The sequence below is a fragment of the Manduca sexta genome, chromosome 27 (assembly GCF_014839805.1).
Source record: "Manduca sexta isolate Smith_Timp_Sample1 chromosome 27, JHU_Msex_v1.0, whole genome shotgun sequence".
Classification (NCBI taxonomy): domain Eukaryota; kingdom Metazoa; phylum Arthropoda; class Insecta; order Lepidoptera; family Sphingidae; genus Manduca; species Manduca sexta.
Window position 1 is genome coordinate 6,080,984 of NC_051141.1, and position 18,381 is coordinate 6,099,364.

At 33.9% G+C, this 18,381-nt stretch overlaps 1 protein-coding gene across 1 annotated transcript in view; it reads left to right on the forward strand.

Moving 5' to 3' along the window:
- Positions 1-322: 322 nt before the first annotated feature.
- The window catches only part of LOC115446086 (homeobox protein araucan), a 120,610-nt gene continuing 102,551 nt past the window's right edge, over positions 323-18,381 (forward strand). The window contains exon 1 of the mRNA XM_037443941.1: positions 323-814. Coding sequence (XP_037299838.1) covers positions 722-814 — 93 coding nt within the window. The 5' untranslated portion in view covers positions 323-721. The remainder of the gene's footprint in view (positions 815-18,381) is intronic.

Here is an 18,381-nt window from a genome sequence, read left to right on the forward strand (position 1 = left end):
AGTACTACGACGGAAAATGTGAAGGTTTTGTTGTTCTATTTGCCAATATGTGCATTTTCGCATTACATACAAGTTGTCTGATAGTAGGTTGAGCATAGCTCACGCCAGGAACTGGAAAGCGGAGGTCTACGAAGAGGTACGGCCATGTTGCGGCCACAAACGGACGGCGGGAAATCGCGGCCGCCCATGGGAGGCGTGCGGCGGCTCGCCGCTCGAAGGGGACGGCGCGAGGCGGCGACTAGGCGCGCGAGCGGGACGCGCGCGAGGCGGCGCGGCGCAGAGGGCGTGCGAGCTGGCGGCCCGGCACGCACTCCTGTTCCGGTCGCGTCGACGGGCGGCCGGGAGCCCGCGCCTCGCCACACTGACTCTGCACACGCTGCTCACACTCACTTTTCTCCTAGTACGTTTTTTGAATGCGCGCCGGTAACAGCGGGCACGTGATACGCCCGCGGCCGCTGTTTTTTTCTCTCTCACTCGGCTTTTGACGGCCGGGTGTCGCGTGCGATCTCGCCCATTTCCCGCCACTTCCACTAGCTTTCGGAAAAGTACACCGGTAAAGAAGTTTTTGGCGCGAAATGTGCGGTTCGACGGCGAGCTCGCCAAAAATACCGGCCGTCCGTGGTGAATGCTAAAATGACTGGTTGGTTTTGTTTGTGAAGAAGTTTGAGCTGTGTTGGTCGGTTCGCGAGATTATCTGACTGCCTAGGAGACGTTTCAAATAATGGATGATTGGGAGCGACACGTGACTCCACTCCTGCAAGACATGGGGTGCCCCAGCGAGGACGCCCAGGACGACTTCTTTAATCAGCAGGACGTAAGTGATACATTTAAAGCCCCGCCATGCCATAGACACTTCATCATCAATCGCCTATTGAAACAAAATCACGATATCATAACATGGGTTTACTAGCAAAACTAGAACGAACATTACCTATCATAGTGGCATCATGATCACCTTTTTTAGTGTTTTAAAGTATTTAATGTCTAGGCAGAATTCTACGACAGCTTTTCTGTAATGAAGGTCTTCTACGTTTAATAAAAACATATAGGTTTCATTTACTTCATTTCGAATAGTATCTACATACATACATTTATAGAGTAAGTATAATATTGTTTAACGTTATCGCTACATCTAAATCGGCATAAATAATATATATGCTGATTAGAATTCAATTAATTTTAATTACTTTATCATTGATAACAAAATATTTTCTGCTTTGAACTACTTTTTACTGTCTCGCTGATTATATTTTTAAACTTGATTAATAATTTCATTAAAAACAATTATTAAATAAACCATAATTATTATATCGCTATGGATCTAAATATTTTAGACTCATCCATTTTCACTAAAAAAACATGTCGTTCCAATGAGATAATTGAGGGAATATAATATACGAAATAAGCTAAGAAACGTATTATTTATCTACGCAATCTGTACATAATTACCACGGTATCAAACCTTCTTTTATTACTACCGCGTTGTGCAAATTTCTGAGAAAATACCATCAACGAACATTTCAAAAGAATTAAACACAGTACTAAATACTTTGTAAACTAAAAAAATAAAAGTTTAAAGCGCAATAATTTGAATAATTTATTTTGGTTTCTGTTTAAACAATACAATCTGTTTTCAGCGTTGTGAAACGCCTTAGGATATTGTTTTTTAACTTCCTCTGAATCACCAGAGGTCAACGTACAGTTGCATTGTTCATGCGGAGATCGCTCAACGCACCTCCCCGGTCACATATCACAAATCTTTACATTTAATCTTATTGCCCAGTATCCATTTTTTAAACGTTAACATTCTAGCTTCATTTAATTTTCATTAGTATGACGAATAATACCGGTCAGTGACGATACAATTTTTGAGTATTTTGAGCAATCAATCTTTGAACTATAAGTATAACATTCGTTCTCAATTAACATTGATTTCAGTTCACAGCTAAGATATTTTAACATTCCATGGTCCAACTTCGAACGCCAACAAAATGGAAAAACAGAACTGCGAAGATACGTGTGGTAGCACCGTCGAGCGATTCGTGTACAAAATGAGTTTAGAGGCGGTTGCCATGTGGCAAGGTGCCCGGCGCCCTGCTAACGTGCACGTAGTAATGCTTAATTGCCCGAGTAAGAGCGCCGCTCACCGCAACATTCGCGTCTCCATAACGCTGTCTTTGCTGAAACATGGAACTGTTATTGGCATCCGCAGTTACCAGCCTAAGCCGATTTAATATTTAATTTGTGGCTCTGGCCAGCTAAGCCTGCCAGCGGTCTCAGGACCCGACAAGAATATTGTAGGTACTCGAAATCTAAACCAAATCTATATTGAGAATTGAATGTCTGGTCCGCAATTACTACTTAGTGCTAATCTTTAATAGTTATCTAAAACAGGTTAGTTGGTAGTTGCATGAAAAAGTTGCAGTTAATCGAGATGGAACTCGATTGTCGTCATCGGTCTACGAATACAAGCAGAAAATTAGCAACATGACATGAAAACATAATCACGAAATCGACATAAGGAGTACCGGTTGGGAAATGTCTTTTCTATTTTTATATAATTAATAAGTACACGGACGTAAGATTATGAACGGGTAACACGTGACAAAGATAAAATCTTCTACCATACTAACAATGTTACTTTTATTTAATTAAAACTTTGGGGCAAACTCTACAAATACTACAATTTGAAAGATTTCCGAAGATGCGTAATATATTATCTTTGAACAGCAATCAATTGTACTTGAACAAAAGTAGTCCAAAAGTAAGAAAGTGAAGAATTAGTGAACGACATGCGCAATGAAATTACGTCAACTAGTAGGTAGCTACGGTATAAATCAGTAAAATTCATTTGTTACTTGTTCGCATGAGGTGTTGTCACGCAATTGTGTGAATTTCACTGCACTTTCCGCCTCCAGAATGACGTTCAAACTAATTTATATGCCTAGGTAAAGAATAATAGTAGTGTGCATGGCCCAGTCTACAAGTACAGTCGATTGCAAAAACTTTATTATTATAAATACTATTTATTTATTAAAAACTTGTGATCATTAAACATAGAAATGCATTCCATTAAATATTTACAGTCTCCAGTGTAAAAATGAAGTTCTTGAAATATAGTACGTGTCGTTAGATTAATTTGATCAATATAGATCTGTTTAAGTTGCAGCCAGTATACTGCTACAGAATTATACTTATTGTAGCCATTTATTTTTTGCAATCGACTGGTTCTATCTAGGTCATATCATAATGGGCGGCAACTATTCATACTATCATGCAAAGAGTAGGCAAATTGACAAAATTATAAAAAAGCAGCATCGTCTAAAGATAGATAAGTAATCTCATATAATTAGTTGGTATTTTTAGCAAACGTTATGGAATTGCGATGGAACAGATTCATTACATATTAATTCCTTACAATCAAATTTTGCAGATTACACAATTAAATTGATATTAACATAAAAATTAATACCTTTTTTTTCTTTAATATAATCGTTTCATTTCATTGAATAATATTAAATCTTTTAAAAAGTTTAACATTAAATAATAAACAGTAAACAGTACAAAACAGTTATTGAATAGAATGAAATACTCATGGCTGTTAAAGATAAAGTTGTTATTTAAATTTAAAATAAAATACATACCTTTTCAATAGTGTTGGTTAACTGCTATAGCGTAGTGGACTCGTGTTAAATTTTATGTTCGGTAATTAAAACTACTTCCTTAAGTTAATGAGCATTTAGGACTTCACGTACTTACTTAAATCGATTATGTTTAATTTAAACGCATTTTTTAGTTAATGTTCTAATAAAAATATACAATATGTAGAATTTCAGATACACGTAAAAGGTTTTATCAGCAAAAATCAAAATATAAAGGCATAATACAGAAGGCAATTCATAGAAACATTTGACATTGTGATTTTTGGTAGACTGCCATCTGCTACGTTCTGAAATACTATGACTAGGATATTTTGCTGCAAATGAACCTTATAGGCATGGTTCAAGTTCGAAACTTTCTTCGTATTGTTACTTTGAGCAGGATAATTTGGAAAAGTTCGTCTATTCTATCTGCATGATGCATATCTGCATTGTATAGACTAACCCCCTTATTCATAGACTTTTTTTATCTTCGTTGTTGTATTTCAATATTAGCCAATCACAACGGCTATGTATACGCACTAAGAAGGCTGCCATGCCGTCAGCACTGAGAAACATACTTGTTATCACAGCTTTACTACGTCCTTAGATAAAAAACGTTTATGATTAAGAGGATTAGTCTACTTAGTGGTTTCTGCAATTTCACATTTAAAAAATATAGTTTTTATTAGTCACCAACAAATCTGGGTTTAGTTATTCATAACAAAAAAACAGTGACGTCTGTATGTATCTTATTTATTGTATGACAATGATAACTGATACTTATACGTGCCAATGTCTTTTTTAACATTCCATTAGGGCACTGAGTTTCGGGTCCCTGATCGTTTTTACCTCTATCGGCTTTATTCGACATTTTTTTATTTTGCTTATCAAATATCCGTCTTTTCCCATTTTATAAGATTTTTGTAACATAACGAATTAAACACTGCTACTGAATTCTTTAGTTTGAAAACATAAAAGCTCTTGTGATATCACGATTTATTATTAAAAAATATAATGAATTTTGGCCACCTAAAAAAAATTCCAAACTGCAAGTCCTAAGATACACACAGTAGCAGGCGGTTTTCTCACGTTTAAGCGAATAACCCTAAAGACTATACAGTCTATAAAAATCTGTCTAAAACGAAGCGAAGGTCATCTCATTCCCTAATCCCTTTTGAAGACTGGAGTGAAAAGGACTTTCAGCTAGAATCATTAATTCACTTTCGATGTGACTGAGGAAAACTTGACTGCAATGCTTGTCTCTCTACGAGAAGTATGGGTTACGTTAGCAAGCAAAGATGCTTTTCGTTCAGATGCATTAGGTGTTTTTCGTTTGGTTTTAGTGTTATTGCCATTTGTTGAAAGAATTGAAGCGTAGTTTTTATATCGGGAAACAACGTAATACTTTTTTTTGTATTTTGCTACCAATATTCTTTAACTAATATTTATTTTTAGTGCGATTGTCCATTAGGATTCGTTTACTTCCCAGTCTGGTATAAATGTAGACTATAGCGAGAAACGTCTGTAATAGAAATCCGTCATATTTAAGCCAACCAATTAATAGTGAAAAAAAAAAATCAACTAAAGTCGAGCTATCGTCATTTAAGGTACCCTGAGATCCGCCATTATCACTTCAATTTATCAAGTCGTGTTGACTTAACACGGTAACAAAACATTTTTGACGGAAAATTTGGAAATGGAACCGTAATTTCAAAAAAAATCGAAGACAGCAAACTTTTCTACGATTCAATTTTATTAAATTAGGACCCAGCTGAAAAAAGCAAACTCGTTAAAGAGAAACAGTCAAAACCTCACTTCTCATAAGATCAAATTTCATCTTAATGCTCTTGGCTGTTTCTTAATTTAGTTCCAACCAATATCCAAACATACATTCACCTATTTTCACAATCTTTGGCATTTATAATAATAATTTAACTATAAAATAAAAATGTATAGTAAAGATAAATAAGATTAATGTAACATCAGTTCAGTTTGACAAGTGTTCACTGATCTTTACTTACAAAAGTTATAGTTAACAGGATCTGTCGAAACTTATTGCAACCCTTTAAAGAAGGAAAGAAAGAAAAGTTTTATTATTGGCACTAAATGTAGTTAAAAAAATTAAGTATTTTTTACATACAACTAAGTTATTGTGTCAACAATAGGATACTCATTTAGTTTAATTCTGCTGCAATACAGCTGCAGCGCTGGTTTTCAATGAGAAGTCCAAGTGTGGCACGGATGTCCATTCGGTATACAAACTGGAAGTATAAACAAAAATATAATTAAAGATTTATTGTCGCTAAATATTTTCTAAATGCACCTTTGCACCACTTAAACACAGATAGTAGTAAATAATTTAATTATCCTTACTTAAATTTATTTATGTGAATACGATAATCCGAAATCGCTTTGCTTTTTTGTACTTGTCCTTGACTTATGTATCACTAGAAGCATACTCTTTCAACAGTAAAGTAATTTCTACTGGAATTTTGACTATGTTTCTATAAGCTGTTAAAGTGCATTCATACTACTTAGTTGCCTCGTATGCGATATTTTGGCTAGGTAGTTAATAGTTACTACCAACGCATCTCTATTTTAGGCACCTAAAAACACGGTGCCAGGAGTTTTATAATTAAAGTTAAAGACTACATTTTGATCTTAGCCAAAAGACCGACAAACAATAATAAAAATGAATGAACTGCTCTAAACAATAGTCAAAAAACAGTTGTATTTTTTGTCTGTATCGTGTGCTGTAGTTTATACCTTAAAATGATTTAGAAAAGGTCCAAAGTTTCTTGCCCGTTCTTCTCTGGTGAGAACTGCTTTCCGAACTGGTGGTAGAGTTACTATGGACCGAATCTAAATAATGGATAACATTTCACAGATTCAAATAAATTATTTAATTTAATTTAAATAAAGTTCAAAGACATTGTAGTCAGTGGAACTACTGGGAACTATGAGATTTCACTTTCATATAATTCCACTGGGTGACCAGTATAGTATAATGCTGCGAACTGCGAAGTCCAGTAATGTTGTGGGTGCTATTGTTCTTGAGTATTGGTGTGGCTTACCATCAGGCGAGCATCTTGCCCATCTTGCGTCGTCGTCGTCCTTTATCTGTGACAATACAAGGATTTTAGTACACATCATACCTATACAATTTTAAGTTTAGTTTTTACCTTTTTGGTGTAAAGGTATTTTCATTTTAGCAGCAATCAATATTTTTTATTTGTATTTCATTATGGTGAAAACAGAGCGCAAGTTGTAAATCTTGGCGAATGAGGATACGATAAAATCATTTATTCGTGTTTATGCTCGAGTGAGCAATTCAGTAATTGCCCTCTGATCTGATAATTGTACGAAGGTACATTAAAAACTTAGTCATATATTTTAAATAAAGATTTTTTGAATAGAGACTTGAACATGAAATAATTATCTATCCTGGACGTAAGACATATTTTTCAAATGCTATAGAAAATTGTTATGAAAGATTTTTGATATTTGTGCGATCGAGTGAATACGTGAATTACTTTGTTTCATTATTTACCACATAAGCAATTTGGTATAAAGCTTTATTTTCCATATCAATCACAACAATGGACAATTCACCCTATTTACATTGTCCGTTATTGGACTAGATGGTTCAATAGATAGGCGGTCCGCGCAGCGTAATTATCAAACGTAGCTTGTCATTTTGGAAGGAAATAACAGGTTTGTGTTACCCGAGCACACTACTGTAATTTAGTACCAATGACTTTGTTATGTCTACAGTTAATAATTTTAATAGTATTTGTTTTATGAATATAAATTTCAATAACGTCGTAACGTTGATGGTACTGATGTAATACTAAAGGAATAAATATAAATATTAATTGAGTACGTAAATATTAAGAAACTCAAAATTATATAAATACAACTAATAAAAACACAATCTGTTTGAAAGAAAGCATAGTAAGTATTAACAGCATTTGTTTAAAATAACATTTATGTTTCAAAACGCACCTGTCTTGTCAAAAGTAATTCTACACTCAATAATATATTAATAAAGTCAATAAAGTTTACAATAATTAAACTATTCAATAAAACCTACTAAAACTATATTTAGTTTTTCGATTCAGGCAATATAATTAATGATAAGTGGTGAGCTAGATAAACATATTCACAATAAATTAGTTAATAATACGGAATGTAATCAATTCAAACATACACGTAGCCTTAGACTTGGCGTGATTAAAAAACGTCAGTCAACGTTTGTAGACACGTCCGCCGCATAATAAGCAGCGTTTGAAATGGTCTAATGATAAGAAATAAAATTAACAAACACATTACGAGGTGTTCTGATAGGAACCATCGAATACAATTTGCATGCATACAAGGTTTTTAAGTAATTTAAACTTGTATTCGATAAGAGTTAATTTATTTTAGTCATCTTTTGTCCTTTACTTAGTAAACGGTAACATGTTAAGGTATCAGCTAATGCGCTATCTGATTTCCATCTAGCTGTGATTAGAGGAAAAATAATGAAATAAAAATGGTAAAGTGACGGGATGAATAGACGCTCCGAAATGGTTTTCGGGTAAAAATTTTTATGTTCACAAATAAACCTCAACGCTATTTGTATCTTAAGTGAAAAGAAACGTTAAGAAGCCGATTTTGGAATGTACCAAGGTGTAATCATACATAGTTACAAGTCACGCATTATGACGGAGCAATAAAAAGTAATTTGCGCAGGCGGTTAAGGTGCTGAGGTTTACGCTTCGTCGAATTGTCCAAGCGGATCTTAGTCAATAGTCGAAATTGTCGCGCTTTGTCATGCGCAGCTAAGTGCTGTTACTGGCTTTTGCCATTAGTTTAACGCATTATAGCTTTTTACTGCGTTGCCGTGAGAAAGTCCAGCGGTGAAGCGTTCAGGTGGCCTTAGGAAGTACTTCCTTGGACACGTGTGTCGGCCATTTGCCAACCGTTCTTCTACCCGCATTATTTTACTTGAGAACCGGTAATTTTAATGAAATTCTACACTATCATGCAGCTGTGCTACACTCGGCTACGCACAAGCCGCATAAATTTCATACATTTGATATAACGCATACTGAATTTTAAAACATATTAAAGCTAAGCAATAATTTTATTTATAAAATATTATCATTAATGCTGTAACATGTTAAGGCCTGTGGTTCATAATATCATATTTCATGTTTTACTTATTAATTATTATTTTAGCATAGGGCGGATCACTGTATATTAAGCTGATTACAGACGGTTAATGTGATAAGTATAATAAGATTGAATAAGTTTTAATACGCACATTCAATAATTAAGACATTCGAGGAAATAACCCAGAAAATGTTCAACATATTTCGTAGCAATCTTTTTTTCATTTGACCATCTTGAATCTTGATGAATCATAATCTCAGTTGAATGAATAAAAATCAATCAACTCGCTCGCCTATCTATCTACAGTTCTATATTTTCATTTCGATATGTATTATTATATTTACCTAAAGTGTTTGTTTGTTTGTCTGAACACGCCTATCTCAAGAACTACTGGTTCTAATTGAAAAAATATTTTAGTATTATTGTCCAGTTATTGAAGAAGGCTATATAACATCACGATATAGTCAACAGGAGAGGAGCATCAATGAAAACGGTGGCAAAAAGTGTGAAAATTTATTCGTTCGAGCTTCCGATTCATACGCTGCGTAAACGGTTAAAGTTACGCAACAACAGAATTTTTCCTCTTAAAAAGTAAAAAAAAAAATACATTTTGAAACAAAATCCTCTCGCCGCGTCTGCCTGTCTGAACGCGATGAACTCAAAAACTACCCAAACTGAGAAGAACATAGGCTACTTTCTATCCTGGAAATATATGTAGCGGGACTTTTATCCTGGAAAACTCTTTCACGCGAACGAAGCCGCGAGCAAAAGATAGTTACATAATAATCATTATTTGAAGTACTTTTTTATCTTATTCGCTTTAAAATAATATGTAACAATGAATGTAACAACAAAATATGTAATAAAGACAATTTATGAAACATTGACTTTGACATGTACGACAAAATACGTTAAAATTTTAAATAAAAATATTCCTTCCATTTCATAATATTACAGTCCGAGCTACATTTGGAGTCGAATGACATAGACATTACCTGCGAAGGTAGTTGTAGTTCTTATAATATTATGATGAATATCCGGCAAACAATAAAGATGAACGAGGGCCAACGTGCGGTGCGTTCTGAGATTTATACTCAACAAAATATTTGTAATAATTACGACTAGAAGAATACGGTATGCAGTAGTCGCAAATGTGAAAACGCCCTTACGTTGTCGTGATCACAAACACCTAAAACATGTTTTGTGTCATCGATAAGACCGATAGTTGAGTACCTTTAATATCTCAAATATGAATAGTTTTAAGTTCCATTAGACGTATTAGAACCTTCATGGAATGTTATTGCAAACATTATCCATTAGAAAAAGAAAATAATATAAAATAAATCCAGCAGTATACATCAATGCTACTAAATAAATACAGACATTAGACATCAAAGCTTCTAAACGCTACTAATATTAATTAATGATGTTTGCAAAACAACCGGTGACTTTGTAACATTTCCGTATCGAAACGACATCGTCAATACGACAAACGAGTACAAATTGTAAAAGAATTTATTCGTCGCATGTAATAATACAAAGAACAAGTTAGCGAGCGTGGAATTAGCATTCAGCAGCGCGACTCGCCGATATATGAACGTAAGCTCTCATTAACTGCTGACAGTGGCGTTATCTGTTGATCAACCACCTAACCTTTTCGTGGTGAGCGTTATTATAACATTTAATATAATAACAAAAATGATAATAAGCCAGCGGTGCTGGTGTATAATAATTACAATATTAAATGTATAAATAATTCAATGGCCTATAGGCGGTGGAAGCACGCGACGGACTTCCGGAGACTCTAATTAATGCGTGCTTCATTCTCGAGGCGCTTGACGAACTACGAAAATTATATAATTATCTTAGTGCGTGATGGTGGACATAAACGAAGAGATAAAATGCTCCGACAATTATTAACTCGTGCGTCGGATGCTATAGATTGTTTGGACAAAAAACATTACTTCATCACACAAAGAACTTCGATTAAAATGCACTCAAGTTCTTTAAAACAAAACTGCACTTCGATGTTTTGAAGTAAGATACTAGGTGTATTCCGTAGGTAAAAGTGTCATTTTTTTTCTATTAAGTATTTACTTAATAGAAAAAAAATTTTAGTCCTTACTAGATGTGCGTGTTCCAATGTTTATTCATCCGGAAAATATAATAGGGAATATTCTACCATTATAAATTACTAATATTTTTAAGATTTAATTCAAGTGTAACGGTGTTAGGTTCAACAGACATAATTTTTAACCAGTTATTGATTAAACAGAACTTGAAGCTCCCGGGAATCTTGCGCAACCTTTATATTTCTATCTTAATTCACACTTATGATAATATGGCCAATAAAAGTAACATACATCATCACAAAATGACACAATAAAAATGTATTACCTACACGATTTGCAACGTATTTTGTTCATTCTGCATTACTAGAGACCACATTACCCATGTTAGTATCCCTTTTAGTTCAAATAGATACTTATCGGCACTTAACGAGTTTCTCTTTGTAAATTAACACTCGTAAAATGACAAGCTAAAGGAAATTCCTCCGTAACTTGAATATGGAAGGTAATCACCATAGACGGCGGTAATTTTTTCTTACCCTACGGTTGTTATTTACCATGGTCTATGATGATAAAATAGGTTGCATTCTACACGATTATATTAACAGAAGTTTAAAATTATCCACTTTTTTAAAGACAGTAACTAACTTTGCCACTGAGTCTTTACCATTGAATAATCGTAATACAATTTATCTATTTATTAAAAAAAATGTTTTTCTGCAATATTTGCTCAAGCAACTATTAATAAAATATGTGGTACTATAAAGTAATCAACTTTAGAATACAATTCGTACCACCAAATCATGGCTTCCAAATTTACAATATTTATGAACTTAAAGTTAATCACGATTGTTTCAAAATTGTAATATAGTTTTGATTGTAATTACCTATTTCGAGTAATAATGTTATAATATTCAGACAGACGAAAGTCCTAAGTAGTCAATGCCAATATTCTCATCATGCCGTATCGTACTCGGTTTCAGTCCCGATTTTATGAATAAAAAAACCAAAGTTTTCTTGCAATATCTTGTCTATAAACTGCGATAGTAATGATGACGTTAATAATTATTAAAGTTTAATATAAAACGAGAGTTTCCATACATTGTAGTGAAGAGAACCGACTCAAGGTGTGTAAGGCCAGTGTCGCTATTGTTCGTTACACGTTATTGCTTACAAACGTTATTAGCTCCATTCAAAGATCGAAGATAAAGTATTTGTTCTTTTCATTAGGTGTAAACTTATAATATATTATTAAAAGTAGTTTTACATGTAAAAGGTTTGTCATTATTCTTTCGCCCTCGTTAGCAACAGTTGGTTTCTATTTTGAACTTTTCTAGACACTATTTTGATAAATGTTTATGTGCTGTAAACGTGTGTATCATAATGTTTGATCTTGCGTCGCTACATAGTTTAAATTATATGCTATTGCGTACTTCAGGTTAAACCTAACAGAGGGCGCTTCTTTTGCGAAAGAGATTTCCCTCAACAACTACGCAGATACCGCTGTGCTTTATAGGTCTCAGACTATGTTCTCAAGTTGCGAACTATTCACATCACTTCACTGACTTTGCTTGATGCAAGTCGCAACAATGTTGTCCTATGAGGCCCATCCGCTACACTATGTATGTTGCTGTCCATCGACTAAACAATAATAGAGCTCACTACTGCAATGGCTCTCACAAATTAACCAGCTCGGTACTGCTCCTAGCTCTTGAAATTCTCAAGCTATTCTCATCTCTTAAGGGCGCTATTGTCGCCTATCATCAACGAGTGCTGTTAAATTGGGGTTAGTTAAAATTTTTATTAAACAAACAGGCACATAAATTGTTGCTCTTGTGTTAATCCACTTTTATAAATACAAACACTTTATAAATTATAAGTATGGATAGTATACTATAATGTTACTATAAAAAATATATTTCCCACTTAACGCCTTTAAGGCATTTATAGCGATACGATTTATTATGAAATGAGGAACATAAAATTGATGAAACAACTACAAACAACTAAACAAATAACTAAACACCGTCCACTTTGTAAAATTATTGTAACATTTATATAATTATACGTAAGGTGGTGTGAATCGTCTTCGTACAAAATACATATTTTTGAAAGGCGGTATCGGCGCGATAGCCGATGCGAGATAACGTCCAATTAAAACAATTCCATCAAAACATTTTGTGTCAGGTCATTCCACCTGCCGTATAATAATTTATTCATAAGGTGCCGCCGGTCAACGTAGCCAGTGTATATTTAATACTTAACTTGTGCATTGAATGAAACTTGGTGCAAAATGTTCAATGCGACTTTAAAACTGTTCTTGACGCTCCGTCGCGGAATCAGTGAATAATCAATCTCAATTCACGCCTCAGGGGTAAGAAATGCAGCCCGGACGGCCGTGGGAACCGTGCTGATTGAGAATATCATCAACGCTTGTAATAGATGAAGGTTCAGTATACTAATAACAAAATCATTCATAATATTATGTGGTTGTTAGAAGAAGCCACGGTTAAACACACATATTATGAAGATTTCTTCTTCCTGTTTACGTTTAGTTCGTCATGGTCTGATGCCAGTAAAACCGCAAAAACTTTGATAGATACAAAAACAGCACTACTTACGCCTATTTGTGCCCCGATCACTGTGACAGCTTCGGCTTCTGTAATCTCCGCTCTCGACATAAGAAAATAAATAACTGAGTTTTCAGTTTAAAAAAATATTGTATTTTTCCTGCACCATAGGTATTCCGGAACATTATTTTTTGTTTCATAGCACTATCTACATTACTTTTATCCAAACTTGCTGTGCCCATATTGGGCCAATGAAGTTAAATATAATATATACTACGTACCACTAATTATAAGGCATTTAAAAGTTTATTACTTGGACCGTGACTTAATGAAGGGCCAATACAAATTTCAAATTACCTTTTCAAAAGGGGTAAAATTGCTTGAAAGTTATTTGCTATTTTGTTTTCTAATAAGCGCTCTAATGTTGGTAGCCCTACGCGGCTGGAGCATTTGTTCGCGTTCTTATCCTACTATATCGGCAGTTTGCATTTTTGATCGCCGCGCGGCGGGCGGCTGTTAACTACATTTTGGTTTCATTACAAATGTTCGTTTCGCACATTACTGTAAAACACGCTATACAACAACAAATAACAATAAAAAATAATAACGCATTACATGACATTGAAAGACAAATAGCGCAATTAGCACAGCAAGAATGTGTGCCGTGCAATGCATAGTGCGAAAAGTGATTGCAAAAAATTGATATGAAACAATATTACAATGTAAATATTACTACCGCTGGCGTATGTCTGCTTAACTGATTTATTATAAAAAGCTTTCGTGCAATGACAAACGGAGAAGGCATTAGCACAATAGGTACTTAGAAATATGTGGTTAGTGAAATAACACCACATTTTCTATCCGTGCCATATTGAAGCTAAGAAAGAACGAACTGAAAACAAACAACACTTTCTTTAACTAGAGGTTTTTTAAGGTATTTTAAAGGTTGATAGTTATTTTAGTTTAAAAATAGTCAATTTGGAAATTATTAATAAGACCATGATACTTCGAAAATGTCTTTAAAATCACGGTCTACAACATTTAGGATTTACGATATCACATTTAGTTGCGGTCATAGGAGGCCAACAACGATTATTTGCGAGCACCATGGCACATACAACATTTTATTTCATTAGAAATCTATTTCTAAGTATTATATCTGTCTAGGCTTATAATATTTCCAGAGCTATGTTCGGTAACAGTATAATATCGACGAATGTTTTGTATTTAGGATCTTGTAATAATTGCAATAACCATTATGATTTTGACTGGGTACATCAAGTAGAAGATAGACGTGTTAAGTTTGATATATCAAGGATATATCTATTTTTTTATCGTTAGTGTTTGCGCAGACGCAGCTTTGTTTTTTCAAAATGAGGCACGTGATAAAAAGTGTTGCGACATTTGACCAGTGACTTCTCTGAATTTTAGTATCGTATACAGGGGTCTATATTCTTATGATTTATGACACGTTTTGTAAGTCGATATGCGCAGAGCACATGCGACATTTTGTTTCGGAGGCGGTTGCAGGCAATTTTTAGTCGGGGAAGTACACTTTATTGCACCTAAAGGATTTGGCACATTTTGTTTTGTAATAGTATGTAATAATATTATAAGTGTTATCTAAGGATACCTACTCATTGGCATCTATGCTATATTTCGGGAAATAAAAAATGACACGTTTGCACAGCGTTATAACAAAATATGGACAATTCGATTTCTCGATTAAAAAGTAATTTAAGTCCTTTTGAGAATCATCTTATTTTACTTGTTACTAATTAAATTGGTTAAATTAATAATAAATTTTAAATTTCATAATGAATTATAAATACGAATTTCGTAAAAACGTGGATGGATGTTAGAAGTATACACAAAAACAGCTGAATGGATTTGGATTCAATTTGGAACACCGATTTGCTAACGTTAATCCATAGCCAGAAAGTAGTATATATTACATTAAGATCGCGGCTAAGCTAGCACTGTATACATTTTATACATGGCTCCTATTCCTTTTTCGGTCAAAAACCTAACCTTGTTAACCTTAACATAATATTAAGTATGTGTATGTCTCTTATTCCTTAAAGGGTTTATGCATGGTGCATAATTTAAAAAACGCATTTTTTTTTCTTAAATATTAATTCACATTATAGTAAATGAAATTAATGGGGTGTTGTTTGACTTTGTAATAACCGCGAGTTCACACGACCAGGCGGCATCCGCGTGGTAAAAGACAATATTAGATAGACTGTCAGGCACTGACATGCTTCTATGGATTTTTGAGACCCTTCTGCGTAGAACTGAGCATACCTGTAAACTCAAAGAACTCATGCCCATATTTTAGTACTTTTGAATAAGAAAAAAAGCATACTATATTTATTGGAATATAGAAGGGTAACAATTTTTCGGTCAGTTATACAAACGAATTTAATTTAACTACTTTTCCCGCCCAGTACTCTATACTAAATTAAGCAACAACAAAAAATGTTTGGGAATATGCACAAAGGGGTTAACAAGGTCAATTTATTGTTGCGAGGTGTCGATGATGAAGGCCGGGCGGTGGTCACCTACGTACCTGTCAAGATAAGCATCGCGCCACGTCCCTGATAACGTGGTAACGAGCCTAACGTCCGCAGTACTTCCCCGCACACAAGTTACTGTATTTTATATTGGTCGATGAATTTGCTAAACTTTATGAATTTACTATTGGCAATTGTTTTCTTTCAATTTCATGTTTGATTTTATTGTCATCGCATTTGATGGGTTTGTATTTTTTTCATAATTTATATAATACTAGGTTTTGCTCGCGCCTTCGCCTGCGTGAAGGAGTTTTCCGGGATATTTCTTTTCTGACTTACTTTATATGTATCGTTATATTATGAACAGATTGCACAAAATAGCGGCGATTAACAAGCGGCGATAGCCTAGTTGGGCGCGGAACGGACTGCCAAGACGAATGTCCGCAGCTTCAAATCCCAGGGGCACATACCTCTGACTTATCTAAAATCATGTGTGTATTCTTTGTGAATTTATCGTTCGCTTTAACGGTGAAGGAAAACATCGTGAGGAAACCTGCACATCTGAGAAGTTCTCTATAGGAATTTCGAAGGTGTGTGAAGTCTACCAATCCGCACTAGGCCAGCGTGGTGGATTAAGGCCTAATCCCTCTCAGTAGTAGAGGAGGCCCGTGCTCAGCTGTGGGCAGGTATATACTACAGGGCTGATATTATTATTATTATTTATTACACAAAATCATTATATATTATAGCCTATGTGTTATTCTGATATATAACCAATATTAGTGTAAAGTTTCATCCAAATCCGTTCAAAAGTTTTTTCGAGAAAGAGGAACAAACATACATACACACGTACATCCATCCTCACAAACTTTCGCATTTATAATATTAGTAGGATACAGTCCGCGTTAATGAGCGTTACAAAATTATTACTTTAAAATATTTAAAAAAAAAAACAGCATATTATTAATCATTTTATAGAGTAACTTTAAACTATACTGAACTGGTATGCGATTTATTTGTAGTTTTTTTTTCAATATAAAATACCTACTCGTTTTTTCCAATAATTAGGTAGCCATAGAAAATAAACACTCATAAACCCATGCTACAGTGCAACTTGTTATGAACTTTTATTGGTTCATAAAGAGTGCAATTACTGATTAGAATAATAAAAAGTGTACATAATATAAAGGTATGCGAATATATGGCCAGGTGGAAGTGTCCTCACTTGGAAGCGTATTGTAGCTATAATAGAACTAACGTCTTTCGCTGAAGTTGAAAGAACAAAGTACCTTTTTAAAGACATTTAAGACATGATGATAAGATTTGAAACAACTAGTTAATTGTACGTCTATATTTAACCACGTACAAACATGTTATAAAATATGTTTATTTTAGTTGTATCATTCCTCACAAAAGTTCTTTGCATTTTGTTATTAAACCACTTAAAATAATATAAAACTATTATATCTTTATAGCACAGTAAAAAAAATGTAACGTTACTTTTCTCATTGTAAAGATACGATCAAAATTCACTACAAATGCGATAAATAAGAGGTTTATACTTAATGTTAATTAAAGGTCCGAATAGGGCCACATTAATTAATTGAACAAAGAAAGAAATTCTGTGTGCGTCTATACCTTCACTTACGGTTGATTGTAAACAGCTTTTAAAAACTCCGTTGTCCCTTCTTTATCTTTGTAGCAGGTAGATACTAATTATATGTTATTATTCAATACAATGTTATTAGCTAGTGTAGACACCGGGTTTTTCTTATGGATGGTTAAGATATTCATATGCTTTGTTTAAACAATTCGTATGCGTATTGAAATGATACTTAACCGTTGTATTATTTTGTAGCATTTAGATAGTTTCGAAACAAAACGGATACTTAAGTTTTGATCTTGGTTCGATTGTTGTGTCTGAGAGTGGTTTGTACATTATTCATGAATTCTAATTATGAACATATCCAACTGGCGCTCCTAATATAATCATAATTAACTTACCTATCATTATCAGCGTTGAAAAAACTTTTCATTGTTATTTAGATGGCTTGATATCGCTTGCTTTATCGATCTTTGGTTTGTTTAAGAACGAGGACGCAACATTTGGACTGAGTCACTTGGTGACGTAGCGAGGCTTGTTAATAAACGGAGATTTAATTTTGTATCTAATACAAAATTGTTTTCTACTAACTATAGACGTAATTAAAATTTGTTTTAGTAACTACTGATAATTATTATTGTGAAAAGAAATCAATTCAGGTAAAGTTTGAATTATTATAGTTTTGTTATTTACTAATTATTTATCCTGTTGTAATTTAAATTGTTTAGTAATAGAGCAACAAATAATTGCATTTTTTTTGTAATATTCGAATATCGATATATCGTATAATGCAAGTAATGCCTGTTCATTATGTAGAGGTAAAAC